The sequence below is a fragment of the Chiloscyllium plagiosum genome, unplaced genomic scaffold (genome assembly GCF_037043375.1).
Source record: "Chiloscyllium plagiosum isolate Xiang-an unplaced genomic scaffold, Cpla_swu_hap1 HiC_scaffold_1, whole genome shotgun sequence".
Lineage (NCBI taxonomy): Eukaryota > Metazoa > Chordata > Chondrichthyes > Orectolobiformes > Hemiscylliidae > Chiloscyllium > Chiloscyllium plagiosum.
The window spans coordinates 86,957,765-86,976,513 of record NW_028270139.1 but is presented as its reverse complement, the minus strand read 5'-3'; the positions used below and the strand labels follow the sequence as shown (position 1 = coordinate 86,976,513).

Here is an 18,749-nt window from a genome sequence, read left to right as displayed (position 1 = left end):
ATGAGATGAGTTTGTTGGCCTTGAATGGGCAAACGCAGCGGGGTTTAAGACCAGAGGGCCCAGATAGCCTGAGAATGCCCTGGCCAGGATCAGGTTCATCCTCCTCAGCTTAAACTCCAACAGAATTCCAAAGACTTGGGCATTTCTTCCTCAGAGTCAAAAAGTGTGGTGCTGGAAAAGCACAGTCAGTCAGGCAGAATCTGAGCAGCAGGAGAGTCGACATTTCAAGCTTAAGCTGTTCATCTTCAGCAGTCCTCACTTTCTCATTTCTTCTTCAGCAAGTTGTGAAGATGTGGCAATTATATGCTCACCAGAACATGCTCCCAACACTAATCCAGCTAAAGTACTCATATGTTAGTATCTGAATTGGTGGGGGTTGCCAGTGTTTTGTTTGAGGGGGCTGTGTCTTCTTCTTCAGAGGTGGATGAGGGCTCTTGTGGGCTGCTTTGTCCTGAAATGAGACAGAGGAAAGGAATGAATGAGATGAAAGAGACTGGCATGGTTGCTAATGTTGGTACAGGTGGGGGAAAGGTGGCAAGAGAGGTAGGCAGCACAGGGTTAGTTGTCCAGAGGGCTGCGATGGGTAAGAGCAATTGAGGGATGTAATTGTGAGAGTAGTCAACCATGATAGCAGGTGGGAGGTGTGTGCAGTGGCATAGTGAAAATGAATGTGAGCTAGCAGAGAGAAAAAAGCTGGGGCTTACCCTTGTGGAGTATTGTGGAGTTATGAACCTCCTTTCTGCACCACTGGGCATTCCTCCAGGCGGTTGGCTCTGCCCTGACCCAGGTGACAGCTTCAGTCCAGTCTGGCACAGTTTGGTGCTGTGGTCTCCTCCAGCAATCCTGAGGAACAGCTCTCTGCTCCACCATCCCATCTACCTGGATCTCGAGGGTCCTGTCGCCTCAGCGAGAGGACAACTTCCCTTTCGCAGCCATGTCTGAATCATAGATTCATGGAGACCTACAGCACGGAAACAGACCCTTCGGTCCAACTCATCCATGCCAACCAGATATTCTAACCTAATCTAGTCCCATTTTCCAGCATTTGGCCCATATCCCTCCAAAACCCTTCCTGTTCATGTAGCCATCCAGATGCTTTCCAAATGTTGCAACTGTACCAGCCTCCACCACTTCCTCTGGCAGCTCATTCCACACACGCACCACCCTCTGCATGAAAACGTTTCTCCTTACGTTCCTTTTAAATCTTTCCCCTCTCACATTAAATCTATGCCCTCTAGTTTTGGACTCCCCACCCTGGGGATAAAAACTTCATCTATTTATCCGTCCATGACCCTCATGATTTTATAAACCTCTACAAGGTCACCCCTCAGCCTCCAATGCTCCAGGGAAAACAGCCCCAGCCTATCAGCCTCTTCCTATAGCTCAAATCCTCCAAGCTTGACAACATCCTTGTAAATCTTTTCTGAACCCTTTCACAACATCCTTCCTATAGGAGGGAGACCAGAAATGCACACACTACTCCAAAAGTGGCCTAACCAATGTCCTGTAAAGCCAAAACATGATTTCCCAACATCTATACTTAATGTTCTGACTATCCTATCCAGCTGCAATCTACCAAAAGATTTCTTCACTATCCTATCCAGCTGCAACTCTACTTTCAATGAATTATGAACCTGCACTCCAAAGTTCCTTTATTCAGCAACATTCCCCTCAGAGTACTAGAGCACAAGGAGAAATGAAACTCCCCAAATTAGACACTTAGCTGATTTTTGCTAAAATTCAGCCCTTTGCCACTATTTTGGTGAGAGAACATTTTCGTTTTCATAATCCTCTGCAATTACTCTTAATAACAATGGATGCCATTGATGTCATTCTTTCTTGTGTGGTACATATCATAATCCATTTACCCAGATACCCAGTAAAGTTGAGGCATATGGGGGTCAAAGGAAACCCTGCCCTGATAATATCAAAATAAATATACTAAATACTCAGCAGCACCTTCTCAGAATTAGTATGAGTCAACAAGAGGTGTGACACTGTTAGGATTACTCATATTCTAAGAATATATATGTTGCAAGAATGGAAGGCTCGCCTGCAGAATTAAAGGTAGGAAAGTACCCCTGTAAACTAATGAACAGAATGGCACAATTGTGTTTTGAATGGAAAAATTGATACCTTGCTAACCTTTATATACAAACTCTTATTTTGCAATCCCAGCTGATGACCCTCAATACTTGGAGTATAAATTTGTTAGATTTACCCTTGCCTGCACATGAGTTTATTTACAGGCATAGATACATTTTCATGGATGGATTCCAGCCCATGAAATTATCAAAGCAGCCACATGAGCAAATATTTTAATGAAGAAGGTATGTTCATGTTTGGCAAACATGTTTGTGTTCGGAGTGGGAGTGCAGCCAGAAGAGCTCTGTGTTCTCACAATGATAGCATGAAAAATTAATACAGTGATGCATGCTGACATGATCATTGTCATCACACTATGTGCTTGTAAACAACAAGAAAAAACCGTTGGCAAAGGGTGAAGTTTCTGACTCTTTCAGTAACTTATCCAGCAAACTAATAAGTAAGAGGATAACTGGTATATTCTGTAGCCAGTTGTAAGACAACATTCATGCCACTGTGATATTGAAAACCTGCTGGCTATTTGTAGTTTTGTGTAGATCTGTCTCCTTCCTTCAGTAAATGTGCCTTCATCTCCACTGTTCATAACTCACAATTGATTGCTACACCTCTCCAAGAATAAAATTGGCTGCAGTACATTCGCTTCCTTTCTCCAAGTCATTAATAAGTATATTGTAAACAACTTGTGGAACCCCATTGGTTACAGGTTGCCAACCTGATAAAGAGCCCCTTTTCCCTACTCATAGTTTCCTGCCCACTAGCCAATTCTCTATTCATGCCAATATACTACCTCCAACACTATGGGCTCTTATGACTTAAACCTTCTATTTGGTACCTTCTTGAATGCCTCTGTAAGTTCAAATACAATGCAGTTACTGCCCCCCCTCAATCAATTCTGGGTGAGAATTGCTTGAAAGCTCTAACAAATTAGCCAGACACACTTCCCTTTCATGAATCCATGCTGACTCTGCTCGATTAGTTTATGATTTTCTAAATGTGCTGCTATTCCTTCCTTAATAGTTGTTTCCACATCCAGTTGTGAATAGTGACAGACAACTAATACCTAGTCAGAGTAAAAGACTCCACAAATACTTTGCGGTGGTGTTCACTAGTAAGTGGGGTGATGTAGATATAGAAATTAGGGAGAAGGACTGTGATTTACTTAAACAAATTAACATAGACACGGAGGAGTTCAGAAAAGATTTACCAAGATGTTGCCACAACTGGAGAGTTTGAGTTATAGGCTGGTTAGGCTGTGAGTTTTTTCACTGGAGCAAAGTAAAGATTAGGTGGTGACCTTATAGATGTTTATAAAGCCATGAGGGGCTTAGATAAGGTAATAGAAAATGTCTTCTCCCTTGGATAAGGGAGTTCAAACTAGGGGTTACATGTTTTAAGGTGAGAGGAGAAAGGTTTAAAAAGGACCTGACGGCAACTTTTTCACACAGGGAGTGGTTAGTATGTGGAGTGAAATGCCAAAGGAAGTGGTAGAGGCTGGTACAGTTACAAATTTAAAAGACATTTGGATAGATACATGAACAGGAAATGTTTGGAGGGATATGGGCCAAACGCAGACAAATGGGACTACTTTTGTTTGGGAAACTTGATTGGCATAGACGAGTTAGATGTAGATTTACATTTATTGAGATTATTTAATATATCACTTGTACCTAGATACAGTGAAAAGTATACAATGTCGTCACACTCCAGCACCATCTTGGATTGCAAGATAAATTACTGAATAAATTGTATAAATTGTAAAATACTGAATAATTGTTATTAAATTGATATTACTAAATCTGAAACAGCTTTAAAAGGTTCATCTTTCCCACTCTGTAGATGTCACCCTCTCTGCTCATCCAGTCGCTGCTGTCTGACAGGGTCATGGCAATGTGCTTTACTGCCGCCACTAGTGCCATCACTACTGCGTCTCCCACCTTCAAGCTGGAGATGGTCATGCTGTGTTGATCCCACCCCCCCCCCCCCTCTGACATTGGACATCGATCAACAGGTTCCTGGCTCATCCTCCAATGCCTCAACCCAAGATGGAGCGGGGATGGAAATAAGTGGGGCTCTGGCCTCCCGCAGGAGTACATCAGGAGAAGTTTCTAGGGCATCCAAAACTAAACATAAATGTGAGCGAGCTACTGAACTGGAGAAACAACGATGAAGCCATGTAGATGCGGCCAAATCTGCTGCATGAGCCTATGAGAGGTGGTGAGGAAACAACTGCAAGCAATTCTGAGGGACAAAATTAATTGGCACTTGGAGAGGCAGTGATTAATCAGAATCAGTCAGCATGGTTTTGTGAAGGGAATGTCATATTTGACTAACTTGATTGAATTTTCTGAAGAGGTCACCTGGTGTGTAGATGAGGGTAATACATTTGACGAAGTCTACTTGAACTTTAGCAAGACTTCTGAAAAGTTCTCACACGGCATACTGATATTGAGGGTAAGAGCCTATGGGATAAAAGAAAATCTAGCAGATTGGATCCAGAATTGGTAGAGTCAAGGGGTGCTTTTGTGACTGGAAGCCTGTGTCTGGTGAGGTTCCACAGGGATCATTTTGGGACCTTTGCTGCTGCGGACTACATAAATAATTTAGGCTTGAATACAGGACAGTTGATGATATGAGAATTAGTGGCATGGTAAATAGTGAGGATAGCCTTAGATTACAGGAGGGGAGAGACAGGCTGGTCAGATGGGCCAATCAGTGGCAAATGGAATTCAATCTGGATATGAGGTGATGGATTTAGGCCAGACAATCACAAGGCGAAGAAATATCTGATGAATGATAGGATCCTCAGAAGCTCCAAAGAGAGGGACCTTCCTTTGCAAGTCCACCTGTCTCTTAAGGTAGCAGGACAGGTAGATAAGCAGTTAAGAAGGCACATGGGATATTCGCCTTTATTAGTCAAGGCTTAGAGTTTGAGAGCAAGGAGGTTATGCTGAAACCGTAAATAAAGTTAGTTAGGCTTCAACTAGAGTGTTGTGTGCAATTCTGGAGTCTACATTATAGGAGGGATGAGAGAGAGCACTGGAGAAGGTGCAGAGGAGATTTACAGAATGTTAACTTGGCTGCAGAGCTTTATTTATGAATAAAGATTGGAAAAACTGGGCTTGTTTTCCTTGGAGCAGAGGTTACTGAGGGGGTACACAATTAAGCTATATAAAATTATGATTGGCATAGACAGGAAGAAACTATTCACCTTGGTGGAGGGATCAATAACCAGGGGACACAGATTTAAGGTCAGGGTGTAGGACATTTAGAAGAGATGTGAGGAGATAAATTTAACTCAGAGGGCAGTGGGAAACTGGAACACACTACCCGTAATGGTGTCAGAGGCAGAAACCCTCATAATATTTAAGAATTATTTAGATGTTCACTTACAATACCAAGGCATACAAGGCTATGGGCCAAGTGGTGGAAATAGGATTAGAATAGTCAGGTGATTGTTTTGACCAGCACAGACTCGAGGAGCTGAAGGGCCTTTCTCTGTGCTGCAGACCTCTATGACTCTAAACATTCCCATTATCAGTGATTGTGAAGCTAACCACATCAATGTAGAAGACCAGGCTGAAATATTTGTGTATATCTTCAGCCTGAAACACCAAGATGATGACTCATAACAGTCTTTCCAAAGTCTCCAATCTTCAGCAAATTCATTTCCCTCCACATGATAAAGAAATGGCTGAAGCCACTGAATACTGCAAAGGATACACCCCTAACAAATTCCATACATCTGATGCTCAGGTAGGGTCCACCAGAGATACCGGATTATTCACAAACAGAAAATATTACAGATGCTGGGAATCTGAAGTAAAACCAGAAAATGCTTCAAATATTAACAGGTCAGGAAGTATTTGTGGACGGAAACAATTAAAGGCCCAAATATTCCAATGGGCAGATGATCACTGGAGCAACACAGACTGAGTTGTCTTAGACACCCTACCAGCCGACCTGACACCACTCCATCTGAGCTGACCTAACCCCACCAGACTCGACCCCACCCCTCTCAACGTGACCTGACACACCCACAGCTCTAGCAAATTTAACATTCTACCCGAGCTGATCCTCTCTGCTATCCCACCCTGCCACCTGGACCTGACCCTTATCTAACCTGGCAATCTCCCTCATTGCTGAACTTGACACTGACTTGTCCAAAACAACACCCTCTGCCTCGAGGGCTTACCCGATATTACTCATTGGCACCAGGCACCTAAATCACATGGTCCCCTGACCAACTCAACCACCTGGCACACAATCCCCACATCCATCTGGCAGCATACCCATCTGGCACCCCAACCACCTCATTTATCTAGCCCTCAATCCACCTCAATCCCAGCACCCTATCCACATAACACCCTAATTCCCCTTGCCCATCTGGCTTCCCAAACTCCACACTTACTTTACATTTCTACTCTATGAAAGTAGCTGTAAATTTAAGCAATTTTAATGTCTAAGACATTTAAATCTCAGAATATGACACTTATTGGGGCTGTGGTTTCTACTTCACTGCAGGATTCCTGGATTCTTGGACAAGTTCATATCAGAAGGCCACTGTCCAGGAATCTCTAGTGCAGAAGTCATCAACATGTAAGCGGGTAATTTAAAATCTGATCAAGGTCAGAAGTCAAGTTTCCAACCCTGATCAGATTAGCTGGGCTATCTGAAATCAAAGAGCTCTCATCAAAGCTTAAGAAAGTTAACTGATATAAAATGCCAACTCTATTTCTTTCCACAATTGCTGTTTGATTTGCTGAATAAGTCCAGTATTTTCTGTTTTCAATTCAGTCTTCATCCAAACATGGAGGTGAAATCAAGAGGTTAAACAAGAGTGATTGTTTTTGACATCAAGACAATGTTTGACTGATTATGGCATCAGGAGGTTTAGCTGTCGGACGATGTGGTGGCTCAATGGTTAGCACTGCTGCCTTCCAGTGCCAGGGACCTGGGTTCAATTCCTGCCTCAGGCCACTGTCTGTGTAGAGATTGCACGTTCTCCCTATGTCTGTGTGGATTTGCTCTGGTTTCCTTCCACAATCCAAAGATGTGCAGGTTAGGTGGATTGGTCATGGGAATTGCAGGATTACAGGGATAGGGTCAGGGGATGAGTCAGTGTGTGGACTTGTTGGGCCGAATGGCCTGTTTCCACACTGTAGGGATTCTACTAAACATTGATGTCAATAGGAATCAGGTGGATTCACTCAGCATGAAGAAGATGGTTTGCTGCAATTTGAGGCCATAACTGCAGGAATTTCTCAGGGTAGATACTTTCAGATATGTTATATGTGGAGCAGGTGGGTCTTGAACCCAAACCTTCTGGCTCAGAGATAGGGACACTAGCTTTGCACCACAATGGCCCAATTTCTCAAGGAAGGTTCCAGGCCTAATTATCTTCAGCCGCTTCATCGATGATCTTCCCTCTGTTGTAAGGTCAGGGGTGGAATGTTTACTGATGATTGCACACATTTCAGCATGACACAATATCCAGCCTTGAGTAGACAGGCAGCAAGTAATATTTGCTCCACACATGAGTCAGGCAATGACTGTCTCCAATAAAGCAGAATCTAACCACTTCACCTTGATTTTTAACAGTAATTTCATTGCCAAATCATCAACCATTAATACTCCTGAGTATTAAATTTTGCTCAAATATTATTTGTCACAGTGGAAACTGCAAGAGCAGCCACCAAAAGTTGGACCTCCTCTGGATTTGCAAGTATGTGCTGGTGGGCTCCAAGTTCTGCATGATGCTCAGTGACATACTGACATTGGACTCCTCCATACTCCAGAACTGTGCAGGAGCCATCTGGCAGGCTTGTCAATGTAGTACATTTGATTCCTCATTAGCATACTCCTGTGGCCTACTACATCAAAGTCCACCTCCTAGTCCCTGTAGCAAAGCAACCTGCAACTCTTGCCCTCTTCAGAGTATCCTTTTGCCAAGCCTAGCTACAGATCACATGGCCAGAAGCTTGTCATATGTGCTGGGATGCTCCTATGCATGTTTTTTCTGGAAGAAAGGATTTTTGGCAACTTTGTGACAATGATGCTTGAACTGCTCTTCCACTGCAGCCCTTAGAAATCTGTGTTAACCTGCTGACAGGAATTTCAGGCCCTGCCATTACTGACTTCTTTTAGCACAACTGGATGGAATGGGAAGGAATTAGATGAAATATGTATTCTGTCACATCCGTTTTAATCTCCAGATACTGCCCTTCCATCTAAAATAAAGAATATAGATGAAAATTCCAGTTATTTTATGAGAAGCCCTATTGCTACTCTACTGGCGATCAGTAATATAACCTCAGCAGGCTTCTAAACGTGATATTAATGAATTCAAGATGAAAAGGCAGCCAGGGCCACAAGACAGTGGTTTGGGTTAACATATACTTACCAACCTGCACAACTAAAACAGATCATCTGGTCATAATCTCATTGTCAGTTTGGGACATTGCTGTGGAGAAATTGAATGCCACATTTCCACATTTCCTGAATTACTGCATTAAGAAGAAATTAATTAGCTATAAGGAACTTAGGATATCCTAAGTCATGAATGATGCTTTACAAATCCAATGGTTTTTTCACTTTTGCTGGCAAGTCACAGCTGGCCAGAGGTACTTTCCAATTTTGAGCAATGGTTGTCTCTATTTGTTTTGCATCCAAACTGGTAATCTCTCAGTCAGTGATGTTCCTCAAACCAATGTACTCTAAGGTTATGGGTTTTCTACAACAAGGTGATATATCACCTCCTGAAATTGGGTGACCAGGGGCAGGACATGAGAACAGGTCTAAATTTTTCAACTTTTCCAAACAACTCCAAAACTTAATTGATTGAAGACTCATCACATCTCAAACCTAGTTTACAAAAGATGTACCTTATTTTTACATATTTGAGTGTACCTAGAAACTCTAACATGAACCTCGATGATTACTACTCCACTGATTTATGCTTGTATTGGCTGGAAATCAAATTTTCAGCCCAGTCAGTACAGAACAAAGGTAACATGTTTTGCTTATAACAAGGTATGAGCAATTGTTAAAAAAAAGGTTCAGCAGTTGCTTTGATAATAGTACTTAATGCATCTTCTCAAAATAGGTTAATGGAAGGGTCACCGTGAGACTGTATTCTTCTTTAGCAAAACTTGTCAATCATTAATTCAATTATATTAATGTACAATAAATATGTTAATTATTGTCTATTTCTTGTTTGGCAACATTTGTAAAGTTTCTTAGGGAACTTTTCTAAATTTATTGTACATAACTGAGAATTAATAATGCTGCTATATGATGTCAATTGCCTCTGTTCTTGAATAATGCCAGCCCTTGTCTTAGTCAAGAGAAATTAGAATTAGTACTCAGGAACAGAAATGAGTAAAGACAAATGAAGTACAACACCTCAAGAGTTCAGCTGATTGAGGGAGTTTTCAGGACTTTCCTCAGGGACTTTCCTCAGAAGATCTAGCTGAATACCCACAGAAATATCAGTTACACATTTCTGCTGATTTTCTATAAAGATACCCCAAGAATATTGTTGGCAAATGAGCACTTAAACCATACAAACCAAGTACATCCAAATTTGATTCTCAGCCTTTGCATCGAACTGATCGCAGCCAGGATAGCAGTAGGGGTCCTCTAGTTTGTATTGGTGGTCCTGAGTTAGGGAGCGGCAAATCAATGTTTCAGTTGCTCTTTGGAATATGTGTGTGTATACAGGGTCAGGTTTGGCTGTAATTGTTCCCTGTTGACACTCACTGTCTAGACTAGTATATATAAAAGTGGAGAGTAAACGGCATACCAAACACCCCACAGCAAGGAGTCAAAACTTTTAAAGGAGGAAAGCATGAAAATAAACAGAAGAAGCAAGAATAAAATAAATGAATACAGGATTTTTTTTAGAATTACCATGACAACTAGAGTTTCTGTGGTAGGCCCTAATGCCTCCAGAGACTCTGGTTCATCGGCAGGTCTCCTGTAATGGAAAGCTGTGCCAGCAACGTCAAATTTTCTTGGCCAGTCAATGGTCCAGGCACCATTTATGTAATATTCATCACCTTCAGATTTCAAAGCTATAAGTAAAAATGTTCCAAATTACTCTTAAGACAAAACTTCAACAACTTCAGAAAGAAATGAAAAAAAAACACTATTAAATTGCATGCAATTTGAAGGTAATCATGAGTGTAAAATGCTGCTTAAAGGCTGCAAAAGAAACTGCTGGATATATTCAGTAGGTTAGGCAGTAGCTGTGGGGAAACATACTGGAGTTAATAGGCTGAATTCATGTTGGAGGTGGGAGTAGTGGTGTGAGACTGGAACATTGTCTTTGGCTGTTATGTTCCCTTCACCGCCCCATTTTAGTCAAGACAGGTTTAAGGTTTGAGTTGGGCTACCTGCCCATGGACAGTGGATAGCCTATTAATGCAACTAAGACCAATGTTCTGAGAACAATGTGTATTTTCTAGTTGACTGGTGCAGTAGCCAAAACCTGTCTTTGTCTCAGTGGCAGTTTGGAAGATAGTGTTTCAGCATCATTTTAATCCTCCCTGCTCAACTGCAGCTTTGAAAAAGTGGCATGGTGACGACTGAGAACACAGGCTTCACTTCTACACCAGTGGTCAGAATATCTTTAAAAGATGGTGTGTTCAGAGGAGGTCTTCTTTCTGAGACATGCTTTCTCTCTTTTTTCAATTTAGGTGAGCAATGCCTACCTCTGACAATGGGGAAGCCACTGTCTCAGTTCTGAAGGACTTCCATTTGACCAAAATAAAAACAAAAAGTGCTGCACAAAATCAACAGGTCTGGCAGCATCATGGAGGGAGGTGTTTCTAGTCTGATACGCTTTGTCTTCAGAACTGAAAGGGATGGAAAATGGGCATTTTATGTTGTTGACACAGAAACAGGACGGGCAAGTGGAACAGAGTGTGAAGGTGTCCAGGGCAAAAACAACAGGATTGCTAATGGTGGTAATGGAGAGACAGTATGTAAAGTAGGTGTAAATGATATGAGGAAAAGCAAACTCAACAAGACACAACCATGCTGGAGATGTATAAAAAATGGAGGTCACAGGTCATACTCTGAAGTTGTGGAATTCAATATTGAGTCTTATAGGCTATAAAGCATCTATGTGGAAAATGAGATGTTGTTCCTACAGCTTACATCGTGTTTCTTTGGAATACATTTCCAAAGTGGAATTCATTGCCACGGAGTGCAGTGGAAGCCGGGACGCTAAATGTCTTCAAGGCCGAGATTGATAGATTCTTGTTGTCTCGAGGAATTAAGGGCTACGGGGAGAACGCTGGTAAGTGGAGCTGAAATGCGCATCAGCCATGATTGAATGGCGGAGTGGACTTGATGGGCCGAATGGCCTTACTTCCACTCCTATGTCTTATGGTCTTATGGTCTTATGGTCTTAATACTGTAGCAGGCTCAGGGCAGAAATGTTAACATGGGAGAGAAATAGTTTCTTGAAATGGCAAGGAATTGGAAGGCCAGGCTCATTCCTATAGACAGATTGGAGGTGTTCCTCCACTCACAATGCAGACACCCTGTCTGCATTTGGTCTCAACAATGTAAAGGAGACTGCAGCATGAGTAGATAAGATTGAATGAAGTACAAGTAAAACATTGCTTCACCTAGAAGGTGTATGTTGTGGCCTTGGACAGTGAGGAGGGAGGAGGTGAATGGGTAAGAATTACACCTTCTGCCATTGCATGGGAAGGTGCCTTTGGGAGTGAGGAAGTTTTAAGGAGTGATGGAGGTGTGGACCAGCATATCACAGAATGCTGAGAGTGGAGATAAGGGGAAGATGCTCTTTGGCAGTAGTGTTCTGCTGGAAATGGCAGAAATGGCAGATCCTCTAGATGTGGAAACTGGTAGGGTGGAAAATGAGGATAAGGGGAGCCTTATCATTCTTCTGGGGAGGGAGGGTAAGGTGTCAGGGTAGATGTGGGAGAGATGGGTTAGATATACTTGATAGCCCAGTCAACCACAATGGTGACGAGTCCTTGGTTGAGAAAAATGGAGATCACTTCTGAGGCACCCCGTGGAAGATGGCATCTTTGGAACAGACATGATGGACATGGAGAAACTGGAAGAATGGAATAGAATCCTTCTTTCTGAACATCTGTCCTTAATTTGAAAGTGAGTGCACTCTCTGGCTAATAATTATCTAACTCCTTCAGAATTACACTGACAGCATTGTTAAGAGTCAGACCCTGGAAATGGTCTGAACCCCAAAATGAAAAGTCAGCCCAAATATTCAGGTTGTTCCTACCAGATCTATTGACTATTTCCAATGTTTTCTATCTTTAATCAGATTTCCAACATCTGTGGTGCTTTGCTTCAGTGTTATTTCTTAAATAATCATTTCAATTAGAGACGTTTATAAGACTTGCATGCAAATTTCTTTTTGTATCGAAAGAAAGTAAATAAGTGAAACAATTATTTCCATACATAGGTACATACCCTAAAGTCTGGCTGTCTGAAAACCACACAATTTTATAAGCTGTCATGCATCAATTTTAATTATTATTAAATGAGTAAAAGTTACTGGACAATTTGTCTAAGCACAATATTGGTGCATGCTGCCCTGGACTAGTTATCTTGTTCATGTGCCAGTCTTTTCCTGCACTTTGAGTGGTCACACTGACCCTTGACAATACCTGACCTGACTTGGCCTGACCCATATACTCGTAAACATATACAGCCTTGCAGGATGCCATCTGGCCTCTCATGTTCATGTCAGTCAACGAAGATCTGACTATTCTAATGTTTTTGGCCCATAATCCTAGAGGCTATTACAATGCAAATGAATATCTAAATATTGCTTAAATGATATGAGAGTTTCTGACTCAACTACACTTTCAAGTACTGAGTTTTAGACTCCTGCTGACCTCTGAATGAAATAAATTCCCCTCAACTCTCCTCTTAGCTTTCGACCTCTTACCTTACATTTGTGCTCCCTGGTTATTCACTTCTCTACTAACACATACAGTGCTTTCGTATCCACCTTACCTATGACCCTCATAATCTTAATACATCCATCAGGTCTCCTCTCAAACTTCATTTCTCCAAGGAAAGCACCCCAATATAATCTTTCCTCATAGCTGAGATGCTTCAGCCCAGGCAGCATCCTGGTAAATCTCCTCTGTATTCTCTCTAATGCAATCACATCCTCTCTGTCATGTTGTGACCAGAATTGCACACAATAGTCAAGTTGTAACCTGAGCAGTCTTTTATATCGTTCAGCATAATGCCCTGTTGTTGTACTCTATCCTCGACCAATAAAGGCAGAATGCCATAAGTCTTCTTAACCAGCATATCTACTTGCCCTGCTATGTACTGCAGAACAATCAAAGTCCTCCTGATCCTCAAAGCTCTCAAGGGCCCTAGCACTCATAGTGTAATCACTTGCCTTGTGAGCCTTTTCTAAGTGCATTACCTCACATTTTCCAGGTTGAATTCCATTTGCCACTGCTCTGCCCAATTGACCACTTTGTTAATTTCCTCCTGCAAGTAATGGCTATTCTCCTCACCATTTCCCACCTTACCAATGTTTGTGTTATCTGCAAATCTCTTGATCATACCCATTATGTTTAAGTCTAAATAATTAATATAAACACAAACAGGATCGGTCCCAACACTGAACCCTGCAGTACCCACTGGAAATATTCCAGACGCAGAAACATCTCTCTGCTATCACAATTTGTTTCTGTCCTCTCAGCCCATTTTAGATTCAGCTTCTCACTTTGTCTTCGATCCCATGGGCTCTTACCTTCTCGACCAATCAGGCATGAGTGAGTTTATCAAAAACTTCTCTAAAGTCCATGTTAGCCACAATAAATGCTTTACACTCATTAAACATTCCTGGTTACCTCCCCAAAAAATTCAAATTTCTCAAATACAGTGCTCTGTTAACAAATCTATGCTGACTATCAATGATTAATCCTGGTCTTTCCAAGTGCAAATACAACCCATCCCTTTCCCCACCAGTGAGATTTGACTGATTGTAGTTCCCCAGTCTATCCTTTCATACCTTTTTTTAACAATGGGACTGTAGTGACTGCAATGAGGTCAGCCAGGTGGACCTCACAAAATGTGAGTTCCCTGATTGAGGCTGTTAACCTAGCCCAATCAGGGACCCCTGACTGATACATATAAACAGGAGTGTCAGAGTTTCTGTTCACTCTGAGAGCTGGATCAATGACATGTGTAAATAAAGGGTGACTTGGTGACAGGATATCGGCCTCTGTGGAGTTATTTCAGTGGCAACAAAAGAAAAGCACATGCCTGAAGAAATTCACTCGCAACAGTTGTTTTTGAGTTGGAGTAAGCATTTCTACATCATACTGCAATTTGGGGAGCTTTATTTGTTCAATCCTGCAGATGAAGACTAGACCCAGTATTTGCAAAGAATGTGTTATTTTTTTCCAGGCAAATGAGACTGGGGCTATGAAAAGCAACAGGAAATTTTCCTGACAGCTTGTGGACCCACAGCATTTTCAGTTATTGGGAGCCTAACTTTCCCTGAGACACCAGATACTAAAACTTTTCAAGAATTGGTGGATTTAGTTAAGGAATATTACAACCTCAAGCCTCCTCTAACTTTGAGACACTATCGATTTTACTCAGCAATTCACCATGGAGAACCATGGAAAGCTGTATTGGGATTTCTGACTAGGCTAAGAAGACTGGCAGAGGACTGTGAGATGCTAAGAGACCATTTTGTATGTAGATTAATGATGTAACCACACAAAACAGCCTAGTAGCTGAAGTCTAACTGGACTTTAAGCATATTCGACAATGGGTTTTATCATTGCAAAATGCAGTTAGTGGACCATATGAGTTGGAGGGTAATCTTTTGGAAGTGGACACTTTCGACAGTCCAGCTGAACTTGGGAAGCACCACTTGAGTGAAGACAACTGCACAGCCTCACTCAGGACATGTCCTGAACAGTGGGACTCTAGATCAGCCTATAGTAAAACCCCAAAACAAAGCCAAGCCTCGGCCAAATGGTTAAAATTTTCTTTTGGATCCAGGCCGGCAAGCCATTATATTTGCTGCTGATATGCAGACTCAAGACAGGGAAAGAGCACACCCTTGAAAGTCCCCTGACATGTGGTTTGGAACAGTTAAATTGCTTAGCAAAACCCAAATCAGAACCAATCAAAATAAACGTCCAGTTAAATGGTCACCTGGTTCTAATTGATGTGGGTACTAGCGTGCCCATTTCAGTGGTTACAGAACCAGTCTTTAATAAAATTCACTCTGGACTCCAACTCTTAAGTTTGTGCAAGCCCTCAGTTAGACTGAGAACCTAAAACAGGGATCTTTTACAGATAAAGGGTACAACTTCAGTTCCGGTCTCTTAAAAGAAGCAGCTGGTTCTGTTATCACTGATTATAGCAAAAAGCTTAGGCCCAAACTGGATGAGGTGAAATTGGTTGAGAAAGATTCACCTGATTGACTCAACATTTTTTGATCAGAAAATGGCTGCCTGAGTGAAGTCCTAATTAAATATCCTGACATTTTCCAGGGAGGTCTAGGGACTATCAAATGAGCCAAGGTCACCTTGCATGTTGACCAGGAAGTAATTCCATTATTCTGCAAGGCCTGCCTAGTTCCATTTGCCTTATGGGCAAAAGTAGAGGCAGAAATCACAAACAAAGAAATCAAACCAGTCTAGTCTGCGGAATGGGCAGCACTGGGTGTACCAATTATGAAACCCGACAGGTCAATTTGCCTTTGTGGGGATTTAAACAAATGGTAAACCACTTTTTGCAGTTGGATAAATATTCAATCCCTTACATAGAGGATATATATGCAAAGCTGGAAGGGAGATTGTCCTTCACAAAGCTGGACATGAGCCATGTATACTTGCAATTGTAGTTAGATGAGGATTCCCAGAAGTATACTACAATTAATACCCATAAGGGTTTGTAACAATATATGAGACTGCCATATCGTAGACCTGCACAATTTTTCGGCAGATGATGGAAAATGTTTTACAAGGTCTACCCCAGGTCTATATATACCGAGATGGTGTGCTAATAACGGGGAAGATGAATATGAAGTATTTTGAGAATTTTGACATTGTCCTTAGATGTTTCTCCAATAGGTATATGCTTTAGAAGGGAACAAAATCTGTGCTCCAGGCTCCCCAAGTGACCCAATTGGGCTACAGAGTTGACAAGATCGGATTACACTCATTGGAAGATCAAGGGAGGGTGATCAAAGATACCCTGGCTCCCTCATTAGTACCGGAGCTTAGGTCTTTCCTTAGGCTGGTGAACTATTATGGAAAGCTCATTCATAACCTGGCCTTCACCTTAGTGCCTTTGCATTAACTCTTAAAAAAGGGTCAGCTTTGGAAATGGCCGCATAGCCAAGCCATAGCGTTCAAGGAAGTGAAGACACAGTTATCATTGTCTCAGGTGTTGGCACATTATGATCTCAAGTGAGACCTGGCATTGACATGCAAGGCCTCCCCGTTCAGTATTGGGATAGTATTAGCTCATAGACTTTGACTAATACGAGAGCATAAATACATCCAGGTAAAGAAGGAAGGTTTGGCATCATATTTGAAGTCAGGAAGTTCCACCTATACCTATATCAACATACATTTGTAATAATAATGGAGCACAAACCTCTGCTAGGTCTACTTAAAAAGCACAAGGCAGTGCTGCACATAGCTTCAAGCATTGGGGTACAAATCTAAATCGTACAATTGCAAGTTGGAACACTGTCCAGGAAGTCATGTAGCAACCAGAATTGAAACCTTTTTAGACACAGGGAAAGACCAGATCATAGTGGAGAATGGCATATTATTATGGGGAACAAGACCGATTGTCCCGAGCAAACTTCACCACCAGATACTAGCTGAATTCCACCAGGGTCATCCAGAGATTTGTTGAAGATATTGGTAACAAGGTATGTCTGGTGGCCAAGATTGGATGCAGACGTAGTTGTGTTGGTAGGGCAGAGCCCAGAGAGCCAACAAGAACAAAAATTACCGACAGTAGCTCTCCCACCTTCAAGGGATTGGTTGGGTAAACCTGGACTCAGTTACATGTCAACAATGCAGGTCCTTCCATGGGCTCAATATTCTTAGTCATAGAGTCATAGAGTCCAACAGCATGAAGACAGGCCCTTTGGCCCAAACTGGTGCATGCCGACCTAAATGTCTGTCCATGCGAACCCCATTCCCCTGCACTTGGCCCATATCCTTCTAATCCTTTCCTATCCATGTGTTTGTGTCATTGTGGATGTCCATTCAAAATGGCTGGACATGAGTAAAGTTCATTAATCAAACACAGGGATGATGATAGAAGAACTGCATGCATTCTTTTTGCAATAAATGGACTCCTGGAAGTGTTGGTCATAGAAAAACAGGCCATAATTTACCAGCAGGGAATTTGAGTATTTCCATTATCCAATGGTCTGGCAAAAAGAGCAGCCCAAACTTTGAAGGCAGGCTTAAAGGAACAGCCTACATCTTCTTTAGATACCAAACTGTCCTGGTTCCTATTTGATTATAGAATCTAAAGGGATAGTTCCAGCAGAATTACTAATAGGGAAGGGATTCTGCACCAGGTTAATTCTGATCTTCCTGGACCTGGAGCGGGGGGGGGGAGGCGAAATGGCATCAGGAACGCCAATGCCAGATACAAGACTCCGCTAAGTGAATGAGACAGTTTACCTCAGAGATGAAGTTTGATGCAGGAACTACGGGAATGCCCTGAATGGGTAAGAGGTGTGGTTGATGCGAGGTCAGGTCCATTTCGGGTAGGTGTGATGGTCCTGAATAACCACGTAGACCGTATGAAAGCTGCAAACTTGCAAACGGTGCAGGAGCAAAACATGCCTTGTTTCTTGAGAGCCTTTCCAACTGTTTGGGAACCTGAGTGTCCTTCCTCTCCCGTCAAACATTGAAGATACCTCAGAATCTGAGATGGAAATGCCAGATGTCACTGCCTGACACCTGAGGCACCTGAAGAAGAGAATTAATTTCTTCCAAGACACTCCAGGTGCAAGAAACGATACACGCCACCAATAACAGAGGCCAAGGTGGAGGAACCTGACCGAGTGCTAAAACACCCCAGGAGAAGCTACAAAAAAAACCCAGCCTATGTCCTCGGACTCAGAGGGAAACAGACATAGTAATTGTAACAGGGCCAGCCAGCTGGACTTCATAGAATATGAGTTCCCTGATTGGGGATGTTAATCTGGTCCAATCAGGGAGCCCTGGTTAACGATATAAACAGGAATGTCAAAGGCTCTGATCACTCTGAGAGCTGACTCTGAGGGAGCTGGATCAGTGTCAAGGACTCTCCATGTGTAAAGAAAGAGTGACTTGGTATTGGGATACCAGGATCTGTGGTGTTATTTCAAGGACAATATCAGCAGTCCTCTGGCACCTCATCTGTAGCCAGAGTGGATTTGAAAATTATTGCCTTGCTTACCTCAACAGTCTGATGTACATCTCATCATAGTCTGCAGATTCATCCACTTTTAAGACTGCTAAATCCAACAGTATTGTATCTTTATGTTAATTTATTCAAATTTTAGAGTCTTCTAAACTGCTGTTTATACCCAGGGCATCCTTTGCAATTATTAGGAATGTGCTCATCTATTCTGGTAC

General features: G+C 42.2%; 1 protein-coding gene across 2 annotated transcripts in view; it reads right to left on the bottom strand.

The window, feature by feature from the left end:
* The window catches only part of adamts6 (ADAM metallopeptidase with thrombospondin type 1 motif, 6), a 300,876-nt gene that overhangs the window by 33,490 nt on the left and 248,637 nt on the right, over positions 1-18,749 (bottom strand). For both annotated transcript variants that reach the window (XR_015757565.1, XM_087988638.1), the window contains exon 19: positions 10,015-10,178. Coding sequence is in view for 1 of the 2 variants with exons in the window: in XM_087988638.1 (XP_087844764.1) it covers positions 10,015-10,178 (164 nt within the window). In the remaining variant the exon portion in view is untranslated. The remainder of the gene's footprint in view (positions 1-10,014; positions 10,179-18,749) is intronic.